The sequence below is a fragment of the Magnolia sinica genome, chromosome 18 (genome assembly GCF_029962835.1).
Source record: "Magnolia sinica isolate HGM2019 chromosome 18, MsV1, whole genome shotgun sequence".
In the NCBI taxonomy this organism is placed as follows: domain Eukaryota; kingdom Viridiplantae; phylum Streptophyta; class Magnoliopsida; order Magnoliales; family Magnoliaceae; genus Magnolia; species Magnolia sinica.
The window spans coordinates 42,166,052-42,187,160 of NC_080590.1; the positions used below are offsets into that span (position 1 = coordinate 42,166,052).

Here is a 21,109-nt window from a genome sequence, read left to right on the forward strand (position 1 = left end):
CATAACAAAACCTGCAACTTTATGCAATGCCACTGTTCCCCGTCATATACAGTAAGGGAAAAATGAAGTTATAAACCCATCAAATAAGATGCAAGTCTAATGAAGTGCTTTGCAAATTATGCTGTAGACCATGGAAAACTTCCTAGAAGGTCATCTGCAATGAAGTACAAGGCATATCCTCATGGTTGCATGTATTGATAGTACTCCATTGATGTGTGAGGCACAAATATAAAGTAACAACATCATTTCACCACTATTTAATACAAACCCTCCAAAAACCAACAATCCATGGTTGTCGCATAAATCCAGCCAGTGTTTTAAATAGCTTATGCTATAGCGTATAGCTTACGCTCGTAGCTTCGCCTTCACACTACATAGCTCATTAAAATAGCTTCAGTATAGGCTACATGCTAATTAGCATAGGTAGCATATGCTACAAGCTACGTAGCCTACACTACATGCTGTGTAGTTTACACTACAAGTTATTTTTCACTCAAACATTAAAATCAATTAATGTTCTCAATGATTTGTTACATTTTTCTAGTTTCACTAGAAATTAGTTAATGTAATGCAGGGGGCATTTTCACACCGGGCTCGAGTGGGGTGGCCTGTGGGATGCGGGGGCACACTCGGGGTGGGCAGCCCGCAGAACACATATGATTTGGGGCCCATGTGAGGCGGGTGGCCCGCATAAGGTAGAACCCATGTGATTTGGGGCCCTCAAGGGGGGTTCGGCCAAAGGCCTAACCCATGGATGTGGGGCCGGGGCTATGAGATAAAGGGATTGATTCGCCACGCTCTATCAATTCAAGCTTTTAAAGCAAGTGGTTAATTGTCCTGCATCATAATGTTTTCAGTGATTTTTTAAGTAACAATGTTAATCAGTTCTCTAGCTATTTATTTATCCTTATATTTAATCTTTGCACTATTTTTCCTATTATCTTGAGATGTGTTTGATTGCATCAAACATTGTTCCAGGTATTGGTGATATTATTGATAATATCGCCAGCTCGGCGATACCGATATCACTGGTAGTATCGGAAATTCCAGGTATCACTGAAATATCAACAAGTATCGCTAATGTATCAATATCACCAATGTTTTCGACTATGTGAATTCCAAGTGTCACTTGTATCACCAACATATCAGCAATATTTCAATAACATCGCCAATGTGTTGGCAATGTATCGGTATCGCCAAAAAACTGTTCATTAAAAAAATCTATTTCAAAATATTTTTTATGGGTTCATGGTCGTACGATGAAATGGATGCATGTATCATGGATGGAGGGATGGATGGATGTATATATGTGTGTAGGTATGTATGCATGCATGCATGGATGGATCATGTATGCGTGTACATATGTACACGTCATTGTCTGTGTGTAACCATGTATGCATGCATGGATGGTTGGATGGATCATGCCTATTTGTATATATGTATGTGCATGCATGAATAGATGGTTGGATGGATGGATCCACCATTTTCTCTATGTTTCCCCAAGTCAACGATACATGCTTTTAGGCCCCCATTAAAGGGAAACTTATTATTTGACTCCTAAATATGCAAATATGTGTCTTTTTTGTTATTATTTGATTCTCAAATATGCAAATATGCTACTTTAACATCTCCTTAGTATCATTGAAAAATTCCACCATTGTTCCCATGTTTCCCCAATGTTTTCCTGAGTCAGCGTTACATTCTTTAGGTCCCCATTAAAGGGAAACTTAATATGTACGTCTTTTTTGCAATTATTTGATCCCTAAATGTGCAAATATGTGTATTTTAGCATATCTCCTAAAGTTTCATTAAGGAATTCCACCATTTTCCCTATGTTTCCCTCAATCAAGGATACATTTCCAAGTATCGGTGATAATATCAGCAATCTCGATATGTGCTTTTCGTATCCCCAGCCAGCGATACATAAATACCAATACTACGAAAACTGGCACCAAATATCATGAAATTCCATGATACTTTTCAGCAAATTAGAACTTTCATAAAATTTTGGTGCAACCAAACACATCCTTAATTAAAAAAGAGAAGCAGGTGGTCAACACCGCACATTATGTATCTCATGCCGGCAAAGGAGTGAACACTACACTACACACTATTCGTTATTTCAAACACTGGATCCAGCACTGCATGCAATCTTAGCATGTTGGCTGACACAAAATAGGTTGCTTTGCAGGTCTGATAATCATATGCACACTATAAACTGTATTGACTATAAAAACTTACAATCAAAATGCCAGTGTCTGGAGATATGTTGTTAGAAAAAAAAAGGAAAAAGAAATGTAGATCATTACCACAGTAAACAAATTTAACACAAAACACACTAAAAGGCTAAAATGTTTAACAGTTGATTGGAAAGGAAATTCCACTAAAAAGCAAATGCCAAGGACTTCAATGGAATTTTTAGGAAGAAAATGTACTTTAAGTATAACTTTTGCAGTCCTCTGTTTCAAATTGCCTCACTAAAACCAAACTTACTACTACAATAACTAAACTGGATCATTATTTGTCTGTCATTTGCAATGCACCTGAAAGAAGCAATGATATCCAGGTAACGAGGAAGTCTGTATAGCTAAAAGGAGTGGTGGTGAGAGCATTGACGCATTGAACTGCATTCCTTCATGATAAAAATGAATGAGCAGGTGCTAACATGTGCTAACTAGCAGAGGCAGTTGATGTCTCACAATTCTAGGCTATGGCAGAGACCCCACCAAACATAGGTTTTCAAGATCAGTTATCAAGCCAATATGCTATGGAGGATCTTACTCTTAATCTTTAGATTTTGCAGGAGCCTAGGCTAATACCTTCTTAACTAAACCTAACTTTTACCTAATCCTACCTCAAATCCCAGCAATGGACCAAGGAAGTTTAAGAGGTGTGTAACCTTAGCCCAAACCAGGTCTAAGGGCCCACACCATTACTTTTTTTGATGTCCCTTTGGGAAACAGCAAAAGTTCCAGCAGGTTCAAATAGTTGTTTTTTTAAACTAAATCTCTGGAACGCGGAAAAATTGTTTACACATCCCAGAGACTACTGTGTACTCTAAACTCCATCTTTGGGTTCCAATTACTCCCACATTATATCCCACTCCATTATATAGCCCATTGTGTCAGCAATCTATCAAGTCAAAAACCAACCGAAACCCATCTCCAGACATGGATGATTGTTTTACCTTTCATACATGGAGACTAGCTAGACTACAAAGTTCAGAAGTTGACCCAACTTCTAGAGCCCATATCTTCATAACCCCTTTGAATTTCAACCTCAAACCAAGCCTATCAGATAGCCTATCAAATCATCTTTCCAACTAGCACTAGATCACCCAAAATCTGATGTCCGCGTGCCGAGTTCTGATTGAAAAAACCATGAGGTTAGTAGGTTAACTTTCATGCAGGGAAAAATTCAAAGAATGATATTTATGTCCCTACAGGGAAATTCAAAACCCAAAATCCATATTCCCCTGACCTTTTGCCCCACAATTTTTACAAAAATTTCCCTAGATCCTTAGACCCTGACCAACCTTTTATTTACAAAACTATCCCCCTACAACCTATGGGATGTGAAGTTCCATGTCTACCCCTAAAAAGCAATGAGAATTTGACAAGTGGTTAAATCCTTCTTTGTAAAACCCAAACCTCTAGAAACCTCCTAGAACCTTCCCCCATCTCTACCCTTCAATCTCCAATTTTATTTTATTTTTTTGAACAGTGGAAATTTTATTGCAGCAGGCCACAGCCAAAGAATGCAAGAAAAACAAAAGAAACACGAAAAGGAAAATTACAACTCTTGCCAATTGAGAGGAAAATGGGCAATCACTTTTATATGCAATCGCCCATTCCATTACATGCCTTTTAGCCTATCGAAAACCTCCAATACCCACATTCTCAATTCCTGAAGCAACGATTGTTCCTTTCTAGCCATATGAACCAGATTCCCACCACTAAACATAAGTACCAAACTCTTTTCCATATTTTTCCTGAGCCTCCTCCATGCCACATCAAGAAGAATTGACCAATGGACCTTGGCTAAACCCATGCAACTCCGAACAGTGTGAAGAAACATTCCCACATCCTTGTCATAAACAGATGGTCCACCGATTCCTCATCCTGATAACACATTAAACAAACATTCGGAAGGATCATCTTCCACTTGCGAAGGTTATCGACCGTTAACACCTCATTGCAACCCACAAGCCAAGCAAAAGCAGCCACCTTCGGAGTAGCACCATAACGCCAGAAATCAATAGATTGACTGACCCCAACACTAGATCCTTCGCCACTAAGCATCTTGAAGAAGGATTTAACTGAAAATTTACCAGATTTCTCTAAAGGCTAGAGTAACGAATCCAACTCTAATAGCACAAGATGCACTTTGGAGAGAAGCTTCAACAGCAAGACCAACTCCTCAACCTCGGCATTATCTAAATTTCTTCTACACCACTCGATCTCCACTAATGTACCCTCAAACCACCCAATCAAGCCTTTAGATCACACCACTTGACATCCATCTCTAACACCTTGTACCCCTTAGAAACCCATCAACTTTTCTCAAATTGCCAAGAAACCCTGCTAGATCTCTATAAATAGAGACCCTTCTCCCCCAAGAGAAGGATCTTGATCTTGAATTTCAATGAGTCCCTAGTCTTAGGAGCAGTCTCTATCTCTACATAAATTCCTGAAGTAAAAGTTCTTGCAAAATTAGGAAAAGTTCAGGAAAAAAATAAAAAATAAATAGAACAATAGAGAATATGAATCCATAGATGGAGATCTTGAGGATCTCTTACCTAAGTCTACGGCTCAGTCCGATTATCTAACTCTACTCAAGATGAATTTGGAAAGATGAGCCTCCTAAAGAAATCAAGAACATTAGATTCCAAGGAGAACAAGAACATCAGGACATTAAGAACATTCGAGGAAGGAAATCAAGAATATCTTGAAAAGGAAATCTGGAGCCAAACTTGCCGCAATTTGCTTGGATTCCATTACCTTCTCTTTCTCTTCAATACATTCTACTGCTAATTGTTCAAATTCCCTTTATGCATCTTTTATTTTTAAAGCCAACACCAAATTGCATCTTTCTGAAATTCCAGTTTTTAGGAATTTCACCTCTCGCCAAAGTAGAGACTGCAAGTTACACGGGTGGGGAAGGATGCCTAACCCCTTCATTTGCTACAACCAAGGCCCTTGCCTGGAATCTCAAGTTCACAGCTTGATCTAAAATTGGCTCAGTGGCATCTCTGTTTTTCTCTTTAGCCTGATACCTCCGGTAGAGGCTGCCACTCTCATTCACAGCTACATATTTGCTGCTGCTGCATCAGGTTGGAGTTAGTTATAAACCTCAAATTAAGCCAAAGGAACGTGGAATCATCTACCTCTAAAAATAGCAGCAACTTTACTGCAAGGGGTAAAGGCCTCTAATTTCCTTGTCACTTGACAAATAAAACCAATGTTCCTTGTACACTCATCAATACAATCATAGTCATAACTGCTTAAACAAGGCTAGATCCCCTTTTTATGAAAAGGAGAATAAAGAAGACGGAGGCTTTAGGAAGACATCAGTGACAGGGTACACTGAAAGTACTAGATCTGAGCTGCAGGATCCATCCATTTCAACTCATGCTGCCACTTCAAACCAAGGATTTGAGCTTTCAATTCGGATTATTGTTAGGAACTAAAATTCTCCCTCTAAACATCCGTGCTTCCAAATCCGAGGAATGCATTTCTTTTTTTTTTCTTTTTTCTTCTTTCTTTTTTCTTTTTTTTTTTCCTTTTCACTTCCCCAAATGGTATATGCTATTTATCTCCTATATGCAAATGGGAGTCACTGTTCTGTCGCCAAAAAAAGATAACCATTCATATAATCATCCAAACTCGTTTGTTTATATTGGACAATTAGTCCATTCTTATTTGTTCTTGATAGTTGTCCAGAGTTATAATTGTGTTGGGCAGTTAGCTCAGCTTTGGTTGAGCTGGATAGTTGATCTAGACTTGTTTATGCTAAATGGTTGTCCCGGTGGCTCATCACATCACTGAAGTTGCAGAAGTGCTTGTTTACCTGAAGTTATTGGTCATCCCATCACCTCCACTTCTACTCTGCTCACTTGTCTCTCGTCACAACCAGTACTACTCATCTCCACAGCCACGCTACTTTTTTATTTTATTTTATTTTTCCTGCTTCTAAGAGATCTTTATGTGCCTCTCCAAATTCAAGTTCCTCTTTTCAAAGCACATTCACTTTGGGGGGGGTGTTAGAAAAGAATTTCTTTCTTTCTTAGGTTTGATTACATTAGCGCTTGTTCTAAGCTGAGCCTCATTAAGATGCTCCAGCTTAAGGGAGAGTATTGAAAGGTTGATAGTTAAATAAGGCCCATTAGGCCAAAGTCTATATAATAAGTCCTATAAGGCCCATTCACAAGTCCATGTACGTAAGGCCCATGGGACTCATTCACGTTTTTATTATTATAAATAAGAGTTGAGGGCTGGGATTTCAATATAACTTAAGCATCTCTCTCTCTCTCTCTCTCTCTCTCTCTCTCTCTCTCTCTCTCTCTCTCTCTCTCTCTCTCTCTCTCATTTTTCTTCTTTCTTCTCATTGTGGATTCTCATAGGCTATCAAGATTAGTACCATGTACCCATTTAACAATCTATAAAGATGCATGACATGTTTCCGTGTGCCACATGTGCAACCGTTGAAATGCAAGCATCCCACATGTGCATACATGCCACCATCAATCTTCAAGCACTAAAAAATGTAGCACATGTGTCAATGTTCCCATGTGTCAAATGTGCACATGCACAAATATAAGTGCACCACCAATCAAATTTTAATTTTCCACATGTGACACAATCTATCCATGGTATTTGACAAATAAGGGATGGAACAACTAGTCGGCAACAGCATGTCAACGGCCAGATAGCCTTGACAACGTGCCATGGATTGCGAATCGCAAAACAACTTTGCCCTAATTGAAATAGACACTTAGTCTTCTAGAAAATTATGAGATGCACATCGCAACTAAGGCTCATATCTTGAATAACCAACAAACATAGATTTTTTTACCAAATGACATCTTTTCGAGGTTTAATAGGAATAAGCAAACCACTAGATGTCAAACCATAGTTGCATTTGTACAAAGTGTTGAAAGAACAGGCAACAAATTCAGGTGCATGGGGAAGTATCTGTTCCAAAACTATTAGCAAGTATAAAAAGCTAGGAACTTGGAGGGGAAGCACAAGTCCAAAGCTTGATTTTGATGGGGACATCACACGTATACGCACGCCCCCTCTACGCACATACGCAAGGGGAGGAGGGCCCCACCATCGATCTGGATCGATAACGACGTCCAAGGGGGACCCCCTAGCTAAAGAACTGTATTTTGATTCCTTGGAGTGGACCCGATCGTCATGTGAATCCCACCATGGGATCTCATGATCGTGGCTCACTATTTGAGATGATCTAGTACTTTGAGTTTTGGTTATTATTGTTGTTAGGAACGTCATGGACGGTTTAAATTGCTTTAATTAGTTGTTATTTGTTATTACTTCATCTTTAAGTCGTAGGATGCGCACATGGTGCGGCTTTTTAGGGTATAGGGTTTTCTTATAAATATGCACCCCTTGTAGGGTTTTTTTCTCATTGATGATTGGAATAAAATTTCTATGTTTTCTTGCTTTTCTCTGAGTTGTGAAAACCTAATTGGGTGCGAAACTCTCCCTTCTTCGAAAGGCTACTACTATGGTGCGAAGCCACACCCATCCCAAACCGCCTCCATCTCCTACCATCCATATTCACCTTTTTTCTACAGTCATCCAACCTAATCCACCATTATTTTGTTGTCAATCCTCATCTACAGCAAATTTTCAAAATCTGACCCTGCAGGAGGGTTAAAACTTTGGCAGAGCACCACACACGGACCGGACGTCGGATCGGGTTGAAATTTGGTAGGTGTGTGGTCCAGCCCTGGCTGACTAGACCCAAGGTAACTTTTTGGGTTCGTGGGCCCCACACACATGTGGACAGCCATTAGCGCACGTGCGTCAGGCCCTGCACACTATCCACACATGCGAACTGGTTACAGGTCTTCTTTTTCCTCTCTTTCACTCCTCTTTCACCTGATTTCCCTAACCCTAACCCTAGATTGTCCTAAATCCCCAATTTTTATTCCCTTTTTTCCAACCCTAGAATTTTCCGAATTGAAACTTGTGAATCCCTTGGATTGGGGAAAATATTCATGTGCATGTGTGGCTGAATCTACTCTCCTTTAAGCATTGTTTGGTCTATAACTTTAATTGATCCAACCCTAGCATGTGTAGGCCTGGACCCGTATAGATTCCCCTTATTGAGTGCTTGACTTTATGTGGAATGTGAAATTTTGTGTGATTGTTTCTGAACTAGTATGATCTAAAGCCTGGAATCTTACATAGCATATTTAAATTTTCATGTCCTGCATCAAATTTGGTATCAAAGCGGGAGATCTCGTAAACGGGTCACCTGTGGGATGCAGGGGCACACTCGGTGTGTGCGGGGCCTACGGGGGAGGTCTCGTGTTCAAGGCTCCTCACCGGAAATGATTAATGCGCATTTCACACCGGGCTCGAGTGGGGTAGCATGTGGGATGCGGGGACACACTTGGGGTGGGCGGCCCATGTGAGGTGGTATCCATGTGATTTAGGGCCCACGAGAGGGGTTCGGTCAAGGTCCTAACCCATGAGATGTGGAGCCTGGGCTATGAGATAAAGGGATTAATTCGCCATACTCTAACAGTTCGAACTTTTAGAGCAAGTGGTTAATTGTCCTGCATCAGATTTGAACTAGGAGCTGCCCCAAGGTAGAATTTAGTGAACTACATAGCCAATCAAAAGAGAACATTGTGATGTTTCTACTCGTCAAATTTAGAATGCAAAACTGCCAAGCTCCTAGATGGAATCTCTTCATTAGAAGCATGGTCATCATCCTTCTCACAAACTCAATAGGAGAGTGAAGGAAATTTTTTATGTTTAGAATATGACTCCAGAGGCAGCCCAACAGGTTATATGCAGAAACAAAAATATACAAAGAATTGTGATAAAGTAAAATTTCAGTATCCATATCAAACCAATCAAGAGACTTATTACAAGAGTAACGGATTTGTTGTCTGAGAAATGTTATTGTCCAAGAGAGAGAGAGAGAGAGAGAGAGAGAGAGAGAGAGTAGTAGCAATGAGCACCTGTCATATTTAGAAAAGCATCACTTGCGTAAACAATGGGCATGTCATGTAAGTTGGGATCAGTCCTGCAAGACAGAAGAACATGTCAAATCATGCATTCAAGAGCCTAATCATTCCTTTCAAGCATTATCACTGAAGAAACGGAAACAAGAATTTGTAACAACTCACAATACAAAGCTTTGTTTGATTCTACCAAGAGATATGTTTAAGGATGATCCAAGAGGAAAAATTCTGACTGAGCTGCATCTTTTTCCACAGACCACTCTGCCTGTTTGTTCACTATCGTGAGTCAGTGCAGATAAGATGCTGCTAATAGCTGTGGCAGCTTTATGTTTCTCCAGATCACTTGCTTCACACGACTCTTCAGCTTCCAGGCCTGTAGTCACAGATGGAACAGATAAAATGAGGAATGGATCTTTGCCAAATTACTAGAACATCAGAAAACCGCAGAACTACAAGCATCGGAACAGTTGATAGTTCATAGGACACATAGCTACAGAACAAAAGATGGTCAATACAGTATCCCACTTAACATAAAAAATTAGCAATGAAGTAGCCTATATAATTTACTGATCTGAAACCCAAAAGCGAGATAAGAATAAGCAATCAATTATATATATATATATATATATATATATATATATATATATATATCAAAACAGAGAAGAAAGAAGAGAGTCCACTTCTAACTGCAGCAAAACTGTAACTGCAACTCGATAAAATAAAGCATTTGATCGAGATTAAATACCATCACCGAGTACCCAGCCTAATTAACATATAAATCTCATTGACCCAAGGGTTCCAGCATAAGTATTGGCCCTATATTATCCAGCCTGCTGGCTAATATACAATACGTCCCCGTAAAGGCCTCTTCTTTTCTTTTCTTTGTTTTTTTCTTTTTCTTTTTTTCTTTTTTATTCCTTTTTTTTGGCAAAAAAAAAATCCTAAAAATATTGAAAAAAAATTTTGGAAAAAAAAAGGGGGGAGGATCCCGAATATGTATTTCTTTTGTTTCGGACATGTATTTGATGGTTTAATGGGCCAATATTTGGTAAGAATGTTATATGTTGGCAATGTCAGCTTGACCTGCTGAAATTCGACCCAAATAGGCCCTAATCGAATACAAAAAAAGCATGATTGGTGAATTATTCCCATTACATATAAATACAGCAAAAAGAAGATGAAAAAAAAAGTGATGGTTTATCCCTTCTTCCGATATTTCCCAAAATGGTCCTGATCTTGTTTAAAATTAGTTTATAAGCTTCCTTCAGGGTGGAAATAAAGAAGTGGAAAAACGAAAGAAAATTACAAAATTTCAAATGGGGTGTAACAACTATATCGAACCCATAACTGTGTCGATCGATATGGGCCAATACAGCCCATTTTCTTCATAGTGAAATGGTTCACCTCTGTATCACGTAATATGGGTGAACAATAGGGTTACGTAACGGTCCATACGGCCATAATGTAACCATTTTTCAAAACCATGTATTGACCAAAACTTTGTGAAAGCTGCAAATGAAAACTCCAACTCATAACAAAAATAAGCAATAAATAAACAAAGGCAGTCATGATCTCCCTAAGAGCATAGGGATTTAAGGAAGTATAAACTCAAATGACATCAGAGACCATAGACACTACCGTAGAATTAAGATACCTGAATTGAAAGAAACTAGAAAGATGAAAACAAGAAAGGCCTCAGACTAGATGGTATGCCAATAGAGGTTTGGAAGTGTATGGAAGTTATTGGGTTATTTTGGTAGACGAAGTTACTCAACAAGATTGTAAGATCGAAGAAAATGCCAGGCAAATGGAGGAAAAGTACTATAGTACCTATTTATAGGAATAAAAGAGGCATACAGAGTTGCACTAACTATCATGAGATTAAACTTATGAGAATACTATGAAATTATCAGAGAGAGTGATTGAGAAAAGACTAAGGCATATGACGAATGTATCAAAAAATCAGTTTGGTTTCACACCTAGGAGGTCTACCACTAAAGTTATTTTCCTACTTAGATACTTGATGCAGGACAATTAACCACTTACTCCAAAAGCTCGAACTAATAGAGCATGGCGAATTAATCCCTTTATCTCATAGCCCAGGCCCCACATCCCATGGGCTAGGACCTCGGCCAAAGCCCCCTCGTGGGCTCCACTTCACATGGGTTCCACTTCACACGAGCCACCCGCTTCACAAGGGTGGGGCCCGCCTCACACGGGCCGCCCACCCCGAGTGTGCCCCTGCATCCCACAGGCCACCCCACTCGAGACCGGTATGAAAATGCCCCTGCATTAATAATTAATAAAGAAATATAGGAAAGGGAGGAAGGATCTCCACACGGTCTTCATTGGCTTCAAGCATATGATAGGGTCCCTAAGAGTTAAATTAGTAGGTGATGGTAAAGAAAGGAGTTTCAAGAGAATACACTAACGTGATTAAGGATATGCACAAGGGAGTGGTAACAAGTGCAAGGACCACTAGAAGAGAGACAGGTGAGTTCCCAAACTATAGGCTTACACCAAGGGTTGTCATTGAACCCTACTTGTCACATTGGTTATGGACGAGTTAATGAAACATTTGCAAGAAGAGATCTCATGGTGTATTGTTTGCAGATGACATAGTTTTGATTCACAAGACAAGCAAGGGCATAAACATGAAGCTAGATTTATGTAGGGATGCTTTAGAATCTAAAGGACTTGAAATCAATCGGACTAAAGTAGAGTATATGGAGTGCAATTTTATTAACAATAGGAGTGTAAATGAGAAATTAGTTATGATAAGTGTTCGAAATATCGGTATCGCGTTACGTATCACATTCTTGGGATACGGATACATGTCAGTTATCGTATGTGATATATCGATTGTATCGTGAAATGTATCATTGTTGTTGGAAACATGAGGAAACATTGGGAAATTGGTTGAATTTTTCAATAAAACTTCGGTGATTGTTAAAAAAGACATCAATACACACTTATAAATCAAAACATTACAAAAAAAAAATACACATAATAGGTTTTCTTCGTATGGGGTCCTAATCTATACGTTGTCTAACTGAATTGATGCAAATATATTCAATGTCTATTCATATAATTTATAAATATAAGAAGACGTGGAAACACAAACAATACATTCAAAGGCAAAAGAAGAATCACTAGATTAGGTTACATGCATGTTTGATTTGATGCCTAAACACAAAGATTGCAAACAATTTGTGAGAAATTGGAAATTTTTGATTTTTTTCTTCAATTTACCGCAACTCGGCCTAGCTCCTCCAAATCTCGAACTCAAAGCTCCCAATCCATGATTTTTCATGCAGAACATGAAAAATCATTGATTTGTAACAATTTGACACTAATTTAACATGATGAATAGAAAATAAGAGGATCAAAATTCAAAAATGCTCACTAGATCGAATGTGTTGGATATATCACACTACTTGTGCGTTTCATATCGCATTGGTGGGATACAAGATATATCATCAGATATATCGCCCGATATCGTCGATATTTAAAACACTGGTTATGATTGTCGATCAAGAAGTTTCAAAATATAACACTTTCGATACCTTAGGTCAATACCCATAAAATTCAAGCTCGGTAGAAAAAATAGAGATGTACCTCTGGAGTTATGTGCAATTATCATGTATCACTCAAACTAAACAGGAAATTTTATAGGATAGCTATAAGACTAGCCATGTTTTATGGTACAATGTTGGGCAGTTAAGAAGTAACATATTCATAAGATGAGTATATCTGAAATGAGGATGTCGAGATGGATGAGTGGCAAGACAAGGAGGTTAGAATTAGAAATATATGCATTTGAGGGAACTTAGGAGTAGCACCAATAGGTAATAAGATGAAGGAAAGTAGACTTGGACGGTTTTGTCACGTGCAACAGAGACCAATAACTACTCCAGTTAGAAGGAGTAAATTGGTACAATTTGAAGGCTCTAAAAAGGTAAGGGGAAGGCCCAAAAAGGACACAGAAGGAGGTAATAAGAAAATACTTGATAACCTATGGTCTAACTAAAGATCTGGCACTTGACAAAGTGGAATGACGGAATAGAATTCATGTAGCCGACCCCAATTAATTGGGATAACGCTAAGATGATAATGATGATGATGATGAATCATGATCACCAACAATTAAAAAAGGCTGACACTATAACATGTAAAAAAATAGCTAAATGTTGAGACTCAAATACTGCATATTTATCCTCTCATAAGTATTATTTTTTCATGCATTCAAGTGTTAAGTTGATTTAATTAAATATGTTTTCTACGAGCGAGGTGATTTTAAATCTAAAGTTGAATACGTGCTTAAATGGATGATTTAAAGCCCAAAAAGAGAACAAATGAAGAATTGAAGTTTAAAGCCTTAAAGTGAAGATTTCAAAGGCCCAAAGTCCAAGGAAACCAGGTACTAAAGTGGAGAAAGCGAAGATTCAAAGAGAATTTGAAAATTAAAGAAGTTTAGCACTTGTCGATAGGTCCTCGATCCCATCGACATATCTTCATTTGGAGTTTGATGCCATCGAGCCACATATTGAGGAATTCCAGATTTTCCAAATTGGTTGTTGGACACATTCTTCAATCCCATCGAAGACTACTTTGATCCCATCGAACAACTCTATGATTTTGAAAGTTAGTTGCTGGAGAAAATTCTGTTTTCTACTTGATCCATCAAGTAGATCTTCAATGCCATTGACAGACGTTTGATAGGTCTTGATCCTATCAACGCACCTATTAAAGAAGGCGGTGACTGCGTAAGTTTTGCGGAATTTACAAGTCAGTGCGAAAGTGCAAGCCCCCTATCTATATAAGGAGTCGTTTTAGACGTTCTTAGGTATCTTTTAGGGTTTGAAGAGAGAGAAAAGGCTCAAGTGGAGCGCCAACAATGCCTTTCTGCTTCGATTTCCTTCCAGATTCTAGTAAATGTTTTGTTTTGTTTTTTTTTAAAGATAGTTATGTCTGGCTAATCTCTTGGTTGTGGCTAAGGGGTGAAGCTTTCTAGTTTATTTCAATGTTTTAATTCGTTTTGATTCATACATGGAATTTCATGATGATATATTAATTGAATTAGGTTTGGATTTTACTTTTAAAGCTTTTGGATTGTTTATTTTTAGATCTGTTGTGAACTCTGGTTACAATGGATACTTTGATTCAGCAATTGCTTAGCTTGTTTAGAGAAAAAATCAATCTGTAAAATTCCTTTATTTATCATAGACTCCAGGCACAGTAAATGCTTTGAATTCCCTGCGATTGATTACCGAGTGCTTCATAAGAGAATCCTTCAGTTGAAATCATACATTGTTGGATGTTTGTGATTAATTTAACTATTTGATCTTCTAATTAGAACGGATTGGAATCCAGTTCTAGTTGAGTTATAGAAGATGAATAGACGAATTATGCATTGTGATTGCTAGAGGTGGATCCCTGGATCCTTAGTGTTTATCTTTATTATTTTTACCCTTATCTCAATTCACTGGATTTCTTAGATCTTAACCTTAATTTTAGACTAGTTCTAGTTGTGTTTCACATTCCCCGTGTATTGACCTTGGTCTCACCGAGTTATTACTACATCGTAGCCCTGCACTTCTGGTTGTCAACCCTTGGGTTCGATCACTAAACTGTAAGACCAGCCGGTCACAAGACTAGAAATTTATATAAATAACTTAGCTTGGGGTTGGGTGCACAATCAAATTGAATTAAAATGATAGTTTAATCATGAGGAAATGGTGAAAGATGACATTTGTGAGTATTCATATTGATGAGCCCTCATATTGCAATTATGTTTCTTTCGAGTCCAACTTCAAAGTGACATAAATTGCAATTTGGAGCCCAAATCATCAATATGAATGCTAAGTAAATTACAATTTAGTCATTTCCACTTTATTACACTGATATTGCAATTCAATTCAATAGTACATCCAAATGCACCCTTATGGATCATCAGCAAGTCAAGGAATCAAGACCTGATGAAAACATTATGGTTCATTACTACTCACCACCATTCATGTGGTGTACAATTGGTGAATCCGGATCACTGCAGAGTTTATGGCCCGAGGTAGGAAAACAATCCAACTAGACAATCCACACTCTCCAATCTCTAGCGTTGAAATTGCAATAGACAACGGGAAGCAAAGTCCATTAATAAGAAGGCAAGGGTCATCCAAATGGAGTGTTTTCTTAACATAAGCCATCCATGGTAGGGCCCAATAGATGGACCGTCCAGATAAACAAGCCATAGAGCCACGTGTATGGTTATAACTAGTGGTGGACTGATCCAAAAGGTGTTCAACATGACAAATAGGAAAACTTCTGATAATCAAAATGAGCATAGCAGAAAACTCCATTTGCAACCAGAGATTAACTGCGAAACAGGAAGAAAATTCCTTCGATGAATAAACCAAGCAAATGAGTAAATCAAGACGTAGCTCATCATTTGTGTTGGCCACAATTTATGAAATTGTGGCAGCTCATCCCTGAAAACATGGTAGACACAGACATCAATTCCAAATCTTGGGTCCCATTGAGGACGGACCATAGTCCGAAAATCACTCTGATCAGATTATCTTAACAAATTCACCCATAGAATCGGGACCAACAAACATTTCTCTTCAACTGTCCGTCTGAATGCCACTGATTATACAATTTTAATAGAGCAATCGGTAAGATTTTCAGTCTATGCTCTACCCACAGCCAGCCCACAATATGGACAATCTGGATTGGTGTTCTTGGACATATATGGTGGATGAATTGCCACAATTTAGTCAACTATGGAAATCAACAGATTATAACAAAACTAGAAGTCGGCAAGAACTAATAACATCAACAATCAACTAAAAGAACAAAACCAGATTGAAACAATTGACGAAAAACAGTTCCGGAAGAAATGAAATGACTACCAAAAAACAAATTAGCAAGAATTACCGAATAACAAACAATCAAACATGAAAAGATTTCATCCACAGTCAATTTGAAAACAGGAACGAACCTCTATTATCCGAATCAAAATATGAATCAAAGGGCAGAACGCGGCCCAGTTCCCCCACAGGATCCAAACCAAACTCCCTCCGACAAGACCCGAAAAAAATCTCCCGCCCGGTCGAATAATCCTCAACTCGATTCCTCTGGAACCCAGACCCAGGACCCCACGATCTTCTGCAAATAGGGACTTGAACCGCGACAAAATGGATAACCCGGCCATCTTCCTTCCCAAAAATGGGACACAAATGGAAAAGCACCCAAATCGGCGTCCCATCCTTCCTGTAATTCAACAAGCTGATCTGCAGCGTCCGCTCCTGTCGGATTGCCTCCCGAATCTGTGAAACGGATCGCCGGTCGGTGCCGGGCCCCTGAAATATCCGCCCGTTGCGGCCCACGATCTCTTCCCTTGAGTACCCGGACATCTTCAAGAACCCGCTGCTGGCAAAGACGATCGGATGGCCAGAAATGCACGGATCGGTGATCAGGAAATTCTCGGGCACATCATCGAGGGCGTCCCGAATCCACGACGGGTAGCGAGTGGTCAGCGATTCATCGATGAGACGGAGTCGATCAGGATCCAGTTCGGAGCTCATCCTCGCTGCAACTATTCTACTTCTTCTTCTCCTGTCTCCGACGATAGGATGAATCTTCAATCCCATGTGCGTACGTTAAGGGCGTGTGCTCGTCATGCGCATTTTAGCTCAAACGGGCAAAGCCCACTATGGCAGAGAGCATGATTGCATCACTTCTTCATTGGAAGCGCGGGTGGATTTAGGCTTTTAGCAAAATATCAGCGAGATGGATAGCCATCAGTCGTTTTTCCCGTCCGTCGTTTTTCCGTGCATCGTATAAAATCTCGAGGGATAACTACAGTCGTTTTCTCCCTGGTGCTAAATGGAAGCGAAGCGGATCGTGTCCTGCCCAGCCTGGACGCAGTCTGTCCGGGCAGGGGATCTGTGAGGTCCACCGTGATGTATGGGTTTATCCACGCCGTCCATCCATTTTTCCAGATCACTTTAGTGAGTGAGACCCAAAATGGGGCAGATTCGGATCTCAAATGGACCACACCACAGTAAGCAGCACTGATAATGACGCCGACCGTTGAAACTTTCCTAGGGCCCACCGTGATGTTTATTTTCCATCCAACCTGTTCAGAAGGTCACATGGACCTGGATGAATGGAAAATACAAACATAAGCTTGATCAAAACTTTTTTATGGTGAGTGTTTAATCCTCACTGTGTGGTCTACTTCAGCGTTTGATCTGTCTTATTTTTGGGATGATAAACTAAAATGATCTGGAAAAATGGATGGACGGCATGGATAAAACCCATACATCACGGTTGGCCTCACAGATCCCTGTCTGGACCGAACGGGTCCACGCTGCCCAGGACGCAATCCACTTACAGCGCTAATTCCACCCTGTGGGTTCAACCTACAATCACGTTTATCTTTTGAGATGACGCGCTCACGTTCGATTACACCTGGCTCCGTAGCCATCCTAAGGAGACGATCACAACCATCCAATTAAGAAATAGCAATGCCTTCATTGATCATATGCCCCTGATTATCCGGAGGGCAATCCTCTAAAACACCCGAGTTCTGTGGTGCCCAGCAGTTGCATATGTAAAATCTACTCCGTCCATCAGGTTCTATCTTCGATTTTAATCTTTTATGATAAAAAATTAGCCAGATACATTGCTCAGGTGGGCCACATCAGAGGAGAAAATGGGGATAGCATTACAACCATAGGTTTCTGTGTGGAGCCACCATGATGTGTATCTTTCACCAAACCCGTTAACCAGATATAACTCACCCGGATGAAGTGAAGATACTAAAATCAGAGGCATCCAAAACTCGGGCGGGACAAGGTTTTAGCCTTTATGAGTAATTTTATATTTTTAGAATTAGTGTTGCCCATCGGAATCTTTTATCAGGCTCATCTTTTGTATGTATGGTTCAAATAAGAGTTCCCATCTGATGGACGGAGTGGATTTACATATACAACATGGTGGGATCCACAGAGCTTGCGTGTTTTACACTGCTGCCTGTTCTAGTGGGAAACGGATTGTCCCATCGGTGCTCTGTGGGCCCCACCATGATGTATGTGTTTTATCCATTCAGTTCAGACATTTTTAAAGATCATTTTATCTCTTGATCCCGAAAATTATAGGGATATAAGTATAAGGTCGACCACACAATAGGAAAACAATAGTGATTGGATATCCACCATTAAAATCCTCCTAAGGCCCACTGTACTGTTTATTTGACATCCAATCTGTTGATTAGGTCATACAGGCCAAGATGAAGGGAAAAAACAAATATCAGCTTGATCCAAAACTTTTATGACCCCCAAAAGGTCTTTAATGGTTGATGCTCATTCAACACTGTTTCCTGTAATGTGGTCCACTTGAGATTGTTATATAGCTCATTTTTGGTCTCATATCATAAAATAATCTGTAAAAATAGATGGACGGCATTGATGAAACACATACATCATGGTCGGGCCCACAGAGCACTGCCCATCAGCCATTGGCTGATGTCAGGGGGAGTAGCCAATCCGTTTCCCCAAATAGTGCGGTCCATTTTGGATGGGACACACGTCTCAGATTAGATTGACCGGACCATCTTTTTTCATGTACTTAATTCATCTGTTGTTGGTTTAAGAGTCCAGTTGCTTGTTTTTCATTTGAACTGTCATGTCCACCAATATTTTAAGAAGAGGCCCACGGTTTCAATGCACATGGTTGTAGGTCCATAAAAAGTGTCGCGTGCATAAGTAAAGCGTGGGGTCAGTGAAAATGATGAAACCATTATTTCGCAGGAGGAATTTTCGTATTTTCATTGCGGTCCCATACATTATCATGCTCGCCCCATCTGTCTCATTTGAACTGTTTGACTGGTGCGCGAGTACGGATCGTCACTTTCCGCCAAATAAGATAATTATGAATGACATTTGACCAGCATTCCCACCACCATCATCTAAGCCTTATCCAAACATTTTCTGTCACTCCACTCAACCATAGGTCATAACTTCATTTAAGCCATAAGCCATAGATTATTTTCTTATCACCTCAACCTTTTTTCCTTAGGACATGTTTGATTTTCCAAAGTAATCATAAATGCATGGTTAATATGTAATAATTACTTCCTGGATAATTACCTCATCGCTCCGTAAGGTTAATTTGACTCATTTTTTTCAACACTAAAATCGAGGTTGCCCACAAATATATGTGGAGCCTATCATAATATATGTGAATTATTCACACTGTCCATTTGTTATGCCAATTGAATTTAGAGCATGAATTAAAAAATAAGTCAGATTCAAAGTTCAAGTGGACCACACCATAGGAAAAAGGGAATTAAACATTCACCGTTAAAAACTTCATGAGGCCACTGTTTACTTTAGTGTGGGCCACTTGAATATTGGATTTGCCTTTTTTTTTTTGCTCATGCCTCAAAATGATATGATAAAACGAATGGACGAAATGGATATATCATATACATCACAGTAGAGTCTAAAAATTTAAACTAGCACTTTTAAATCGATTTCCAAGACAGAAACTTCAATGGATTTTCAAACTGGTGAAATGGTAATAATTACCCATTATAGGATATTTGCACTTGCTTTAAAAAATCAAATAGGCCCTTAGAGCCTTTCCCTCCATTTCAGAGCTTTCAACTTTTAGGAACTCATTCATTTTAACTAACACAGTTCTTAGTATCCGTTTTACATGGCTAAGCTATTTAAGTCTACTTTCACTCATCCTTTAGTGGTATCCCTATATTCCCTTGAATGCATTCATTTTGAAGTTTGCCTTTCTTTGTCTTGCCACTTATTAATCTCAACATTTCCATTTCAACAACACATCCTATGAGTATGTTGTTCTTTAATTGCCTAATATTTTGTCCCATATGAAGCATTGTTGTTTTTTTAATTATCTTATAAAATTTTATTTTTAATTAGAGTAGTACACAATGATCAAGTAAAACTCTAAGGTGCATCTCAATTTCTTCTATTATGGGTAAAAATGGACTAACCAGATGAACAGACTCGAAGACTATGGATTGCTTGAGGGCCCAAAAATCACCCCGACCTCGCCCTCGGGAGGTTGGCCTCCACCGAAGACCTCGACTTTGGAGGTCGGCCTCGGATGCCGACTGACATCGGCTTCAGGAACCAACTTTGGAGGTCGGCCTCGGGAAAGAAATACACTTATAAGAGTTGAGAAAGGATCGACCATATTTCTACATCAACATCTTCCATCTCTCTTGAATTCTATGGGCAATATCCTTCTTAATCTCTCCACTCTCATGAATAATCTACCCAAGATATTGTAAGTAGTCATTTTGTAAAACTTTTTGGTTAACCATCTTTGCTAATTTATTGTTCCCACTTATTCTGTTTACTAATATTGCACTTCATACATTTTGTTTTAGTCTGACTAATTTTAAATCCTTCATATTCTAAAACACATTTCCATAAATGTTTGTATTTGTGCTCTCTTTCACTTTGTTAATCAAAACTATGGCATCTTTTTTTTCACATGCACTCACATGCATGTGCACTCACACAACAATGGTGCTTGAACCCATGACCTCCTATTAAAACTCTTATAAGTCTACCACTGAGCCAGAGGGTCATAGTCAAAACTATGTCAGCAACATACACCATGGTATATTTTCTTACAAATGTTACATTAATTTATCTATAATGAATGTGGAAATACATGATCTCAATGTTTGACATCTAATGCAAACCTACGGTGATTGGGAGCTCACTCATTTCTTTAGTAGTGGTCCTCAAGTTATTATTAATCCCTTGTGTGTGTGTGTGTGTGTGTGTGTGTGTGTGTGTGTGTGTATTACTATGGTCGACCTCATAGGAAGTTCTCATG

At 39.1% G+C, this 21,109-nt stretch overlaps 1 protein-coding gene across 1 annotated transcript in view; it reads right to left on the bottom strand.

Annotated features, from left to right (window-relative positions):
* Positions 1-17,070, bottom strand: part of LOC131232478 (protein TWIN LOV 1) — a 28,267-nt gene extending 11,197 nt beyond the window's left edge. Inside the window, exons 1-3 of the mRNA XM_058228737.1 lie at positions 16,221-17,070; positions 9,389-9,596; positions 9,221-9,285 (exon numbers count right to left, since the gene is read on the bottom strand). Coding sequence (XP_058084720.1) covers positions 9,221-9,285; positions 9,389-9,596; positions 16,221-16,872 — 925 coding nt within the window. The 5' untranslated portion in view covers positions 16,873-17,070. The remainder of the gene's footprint in view (positions 1-9,220; positions 9,286-9,388; positions 9,597-16,220) is intronic.
* Positions 17,071-21,109: the final 4,039 nt, after the last annotated feature.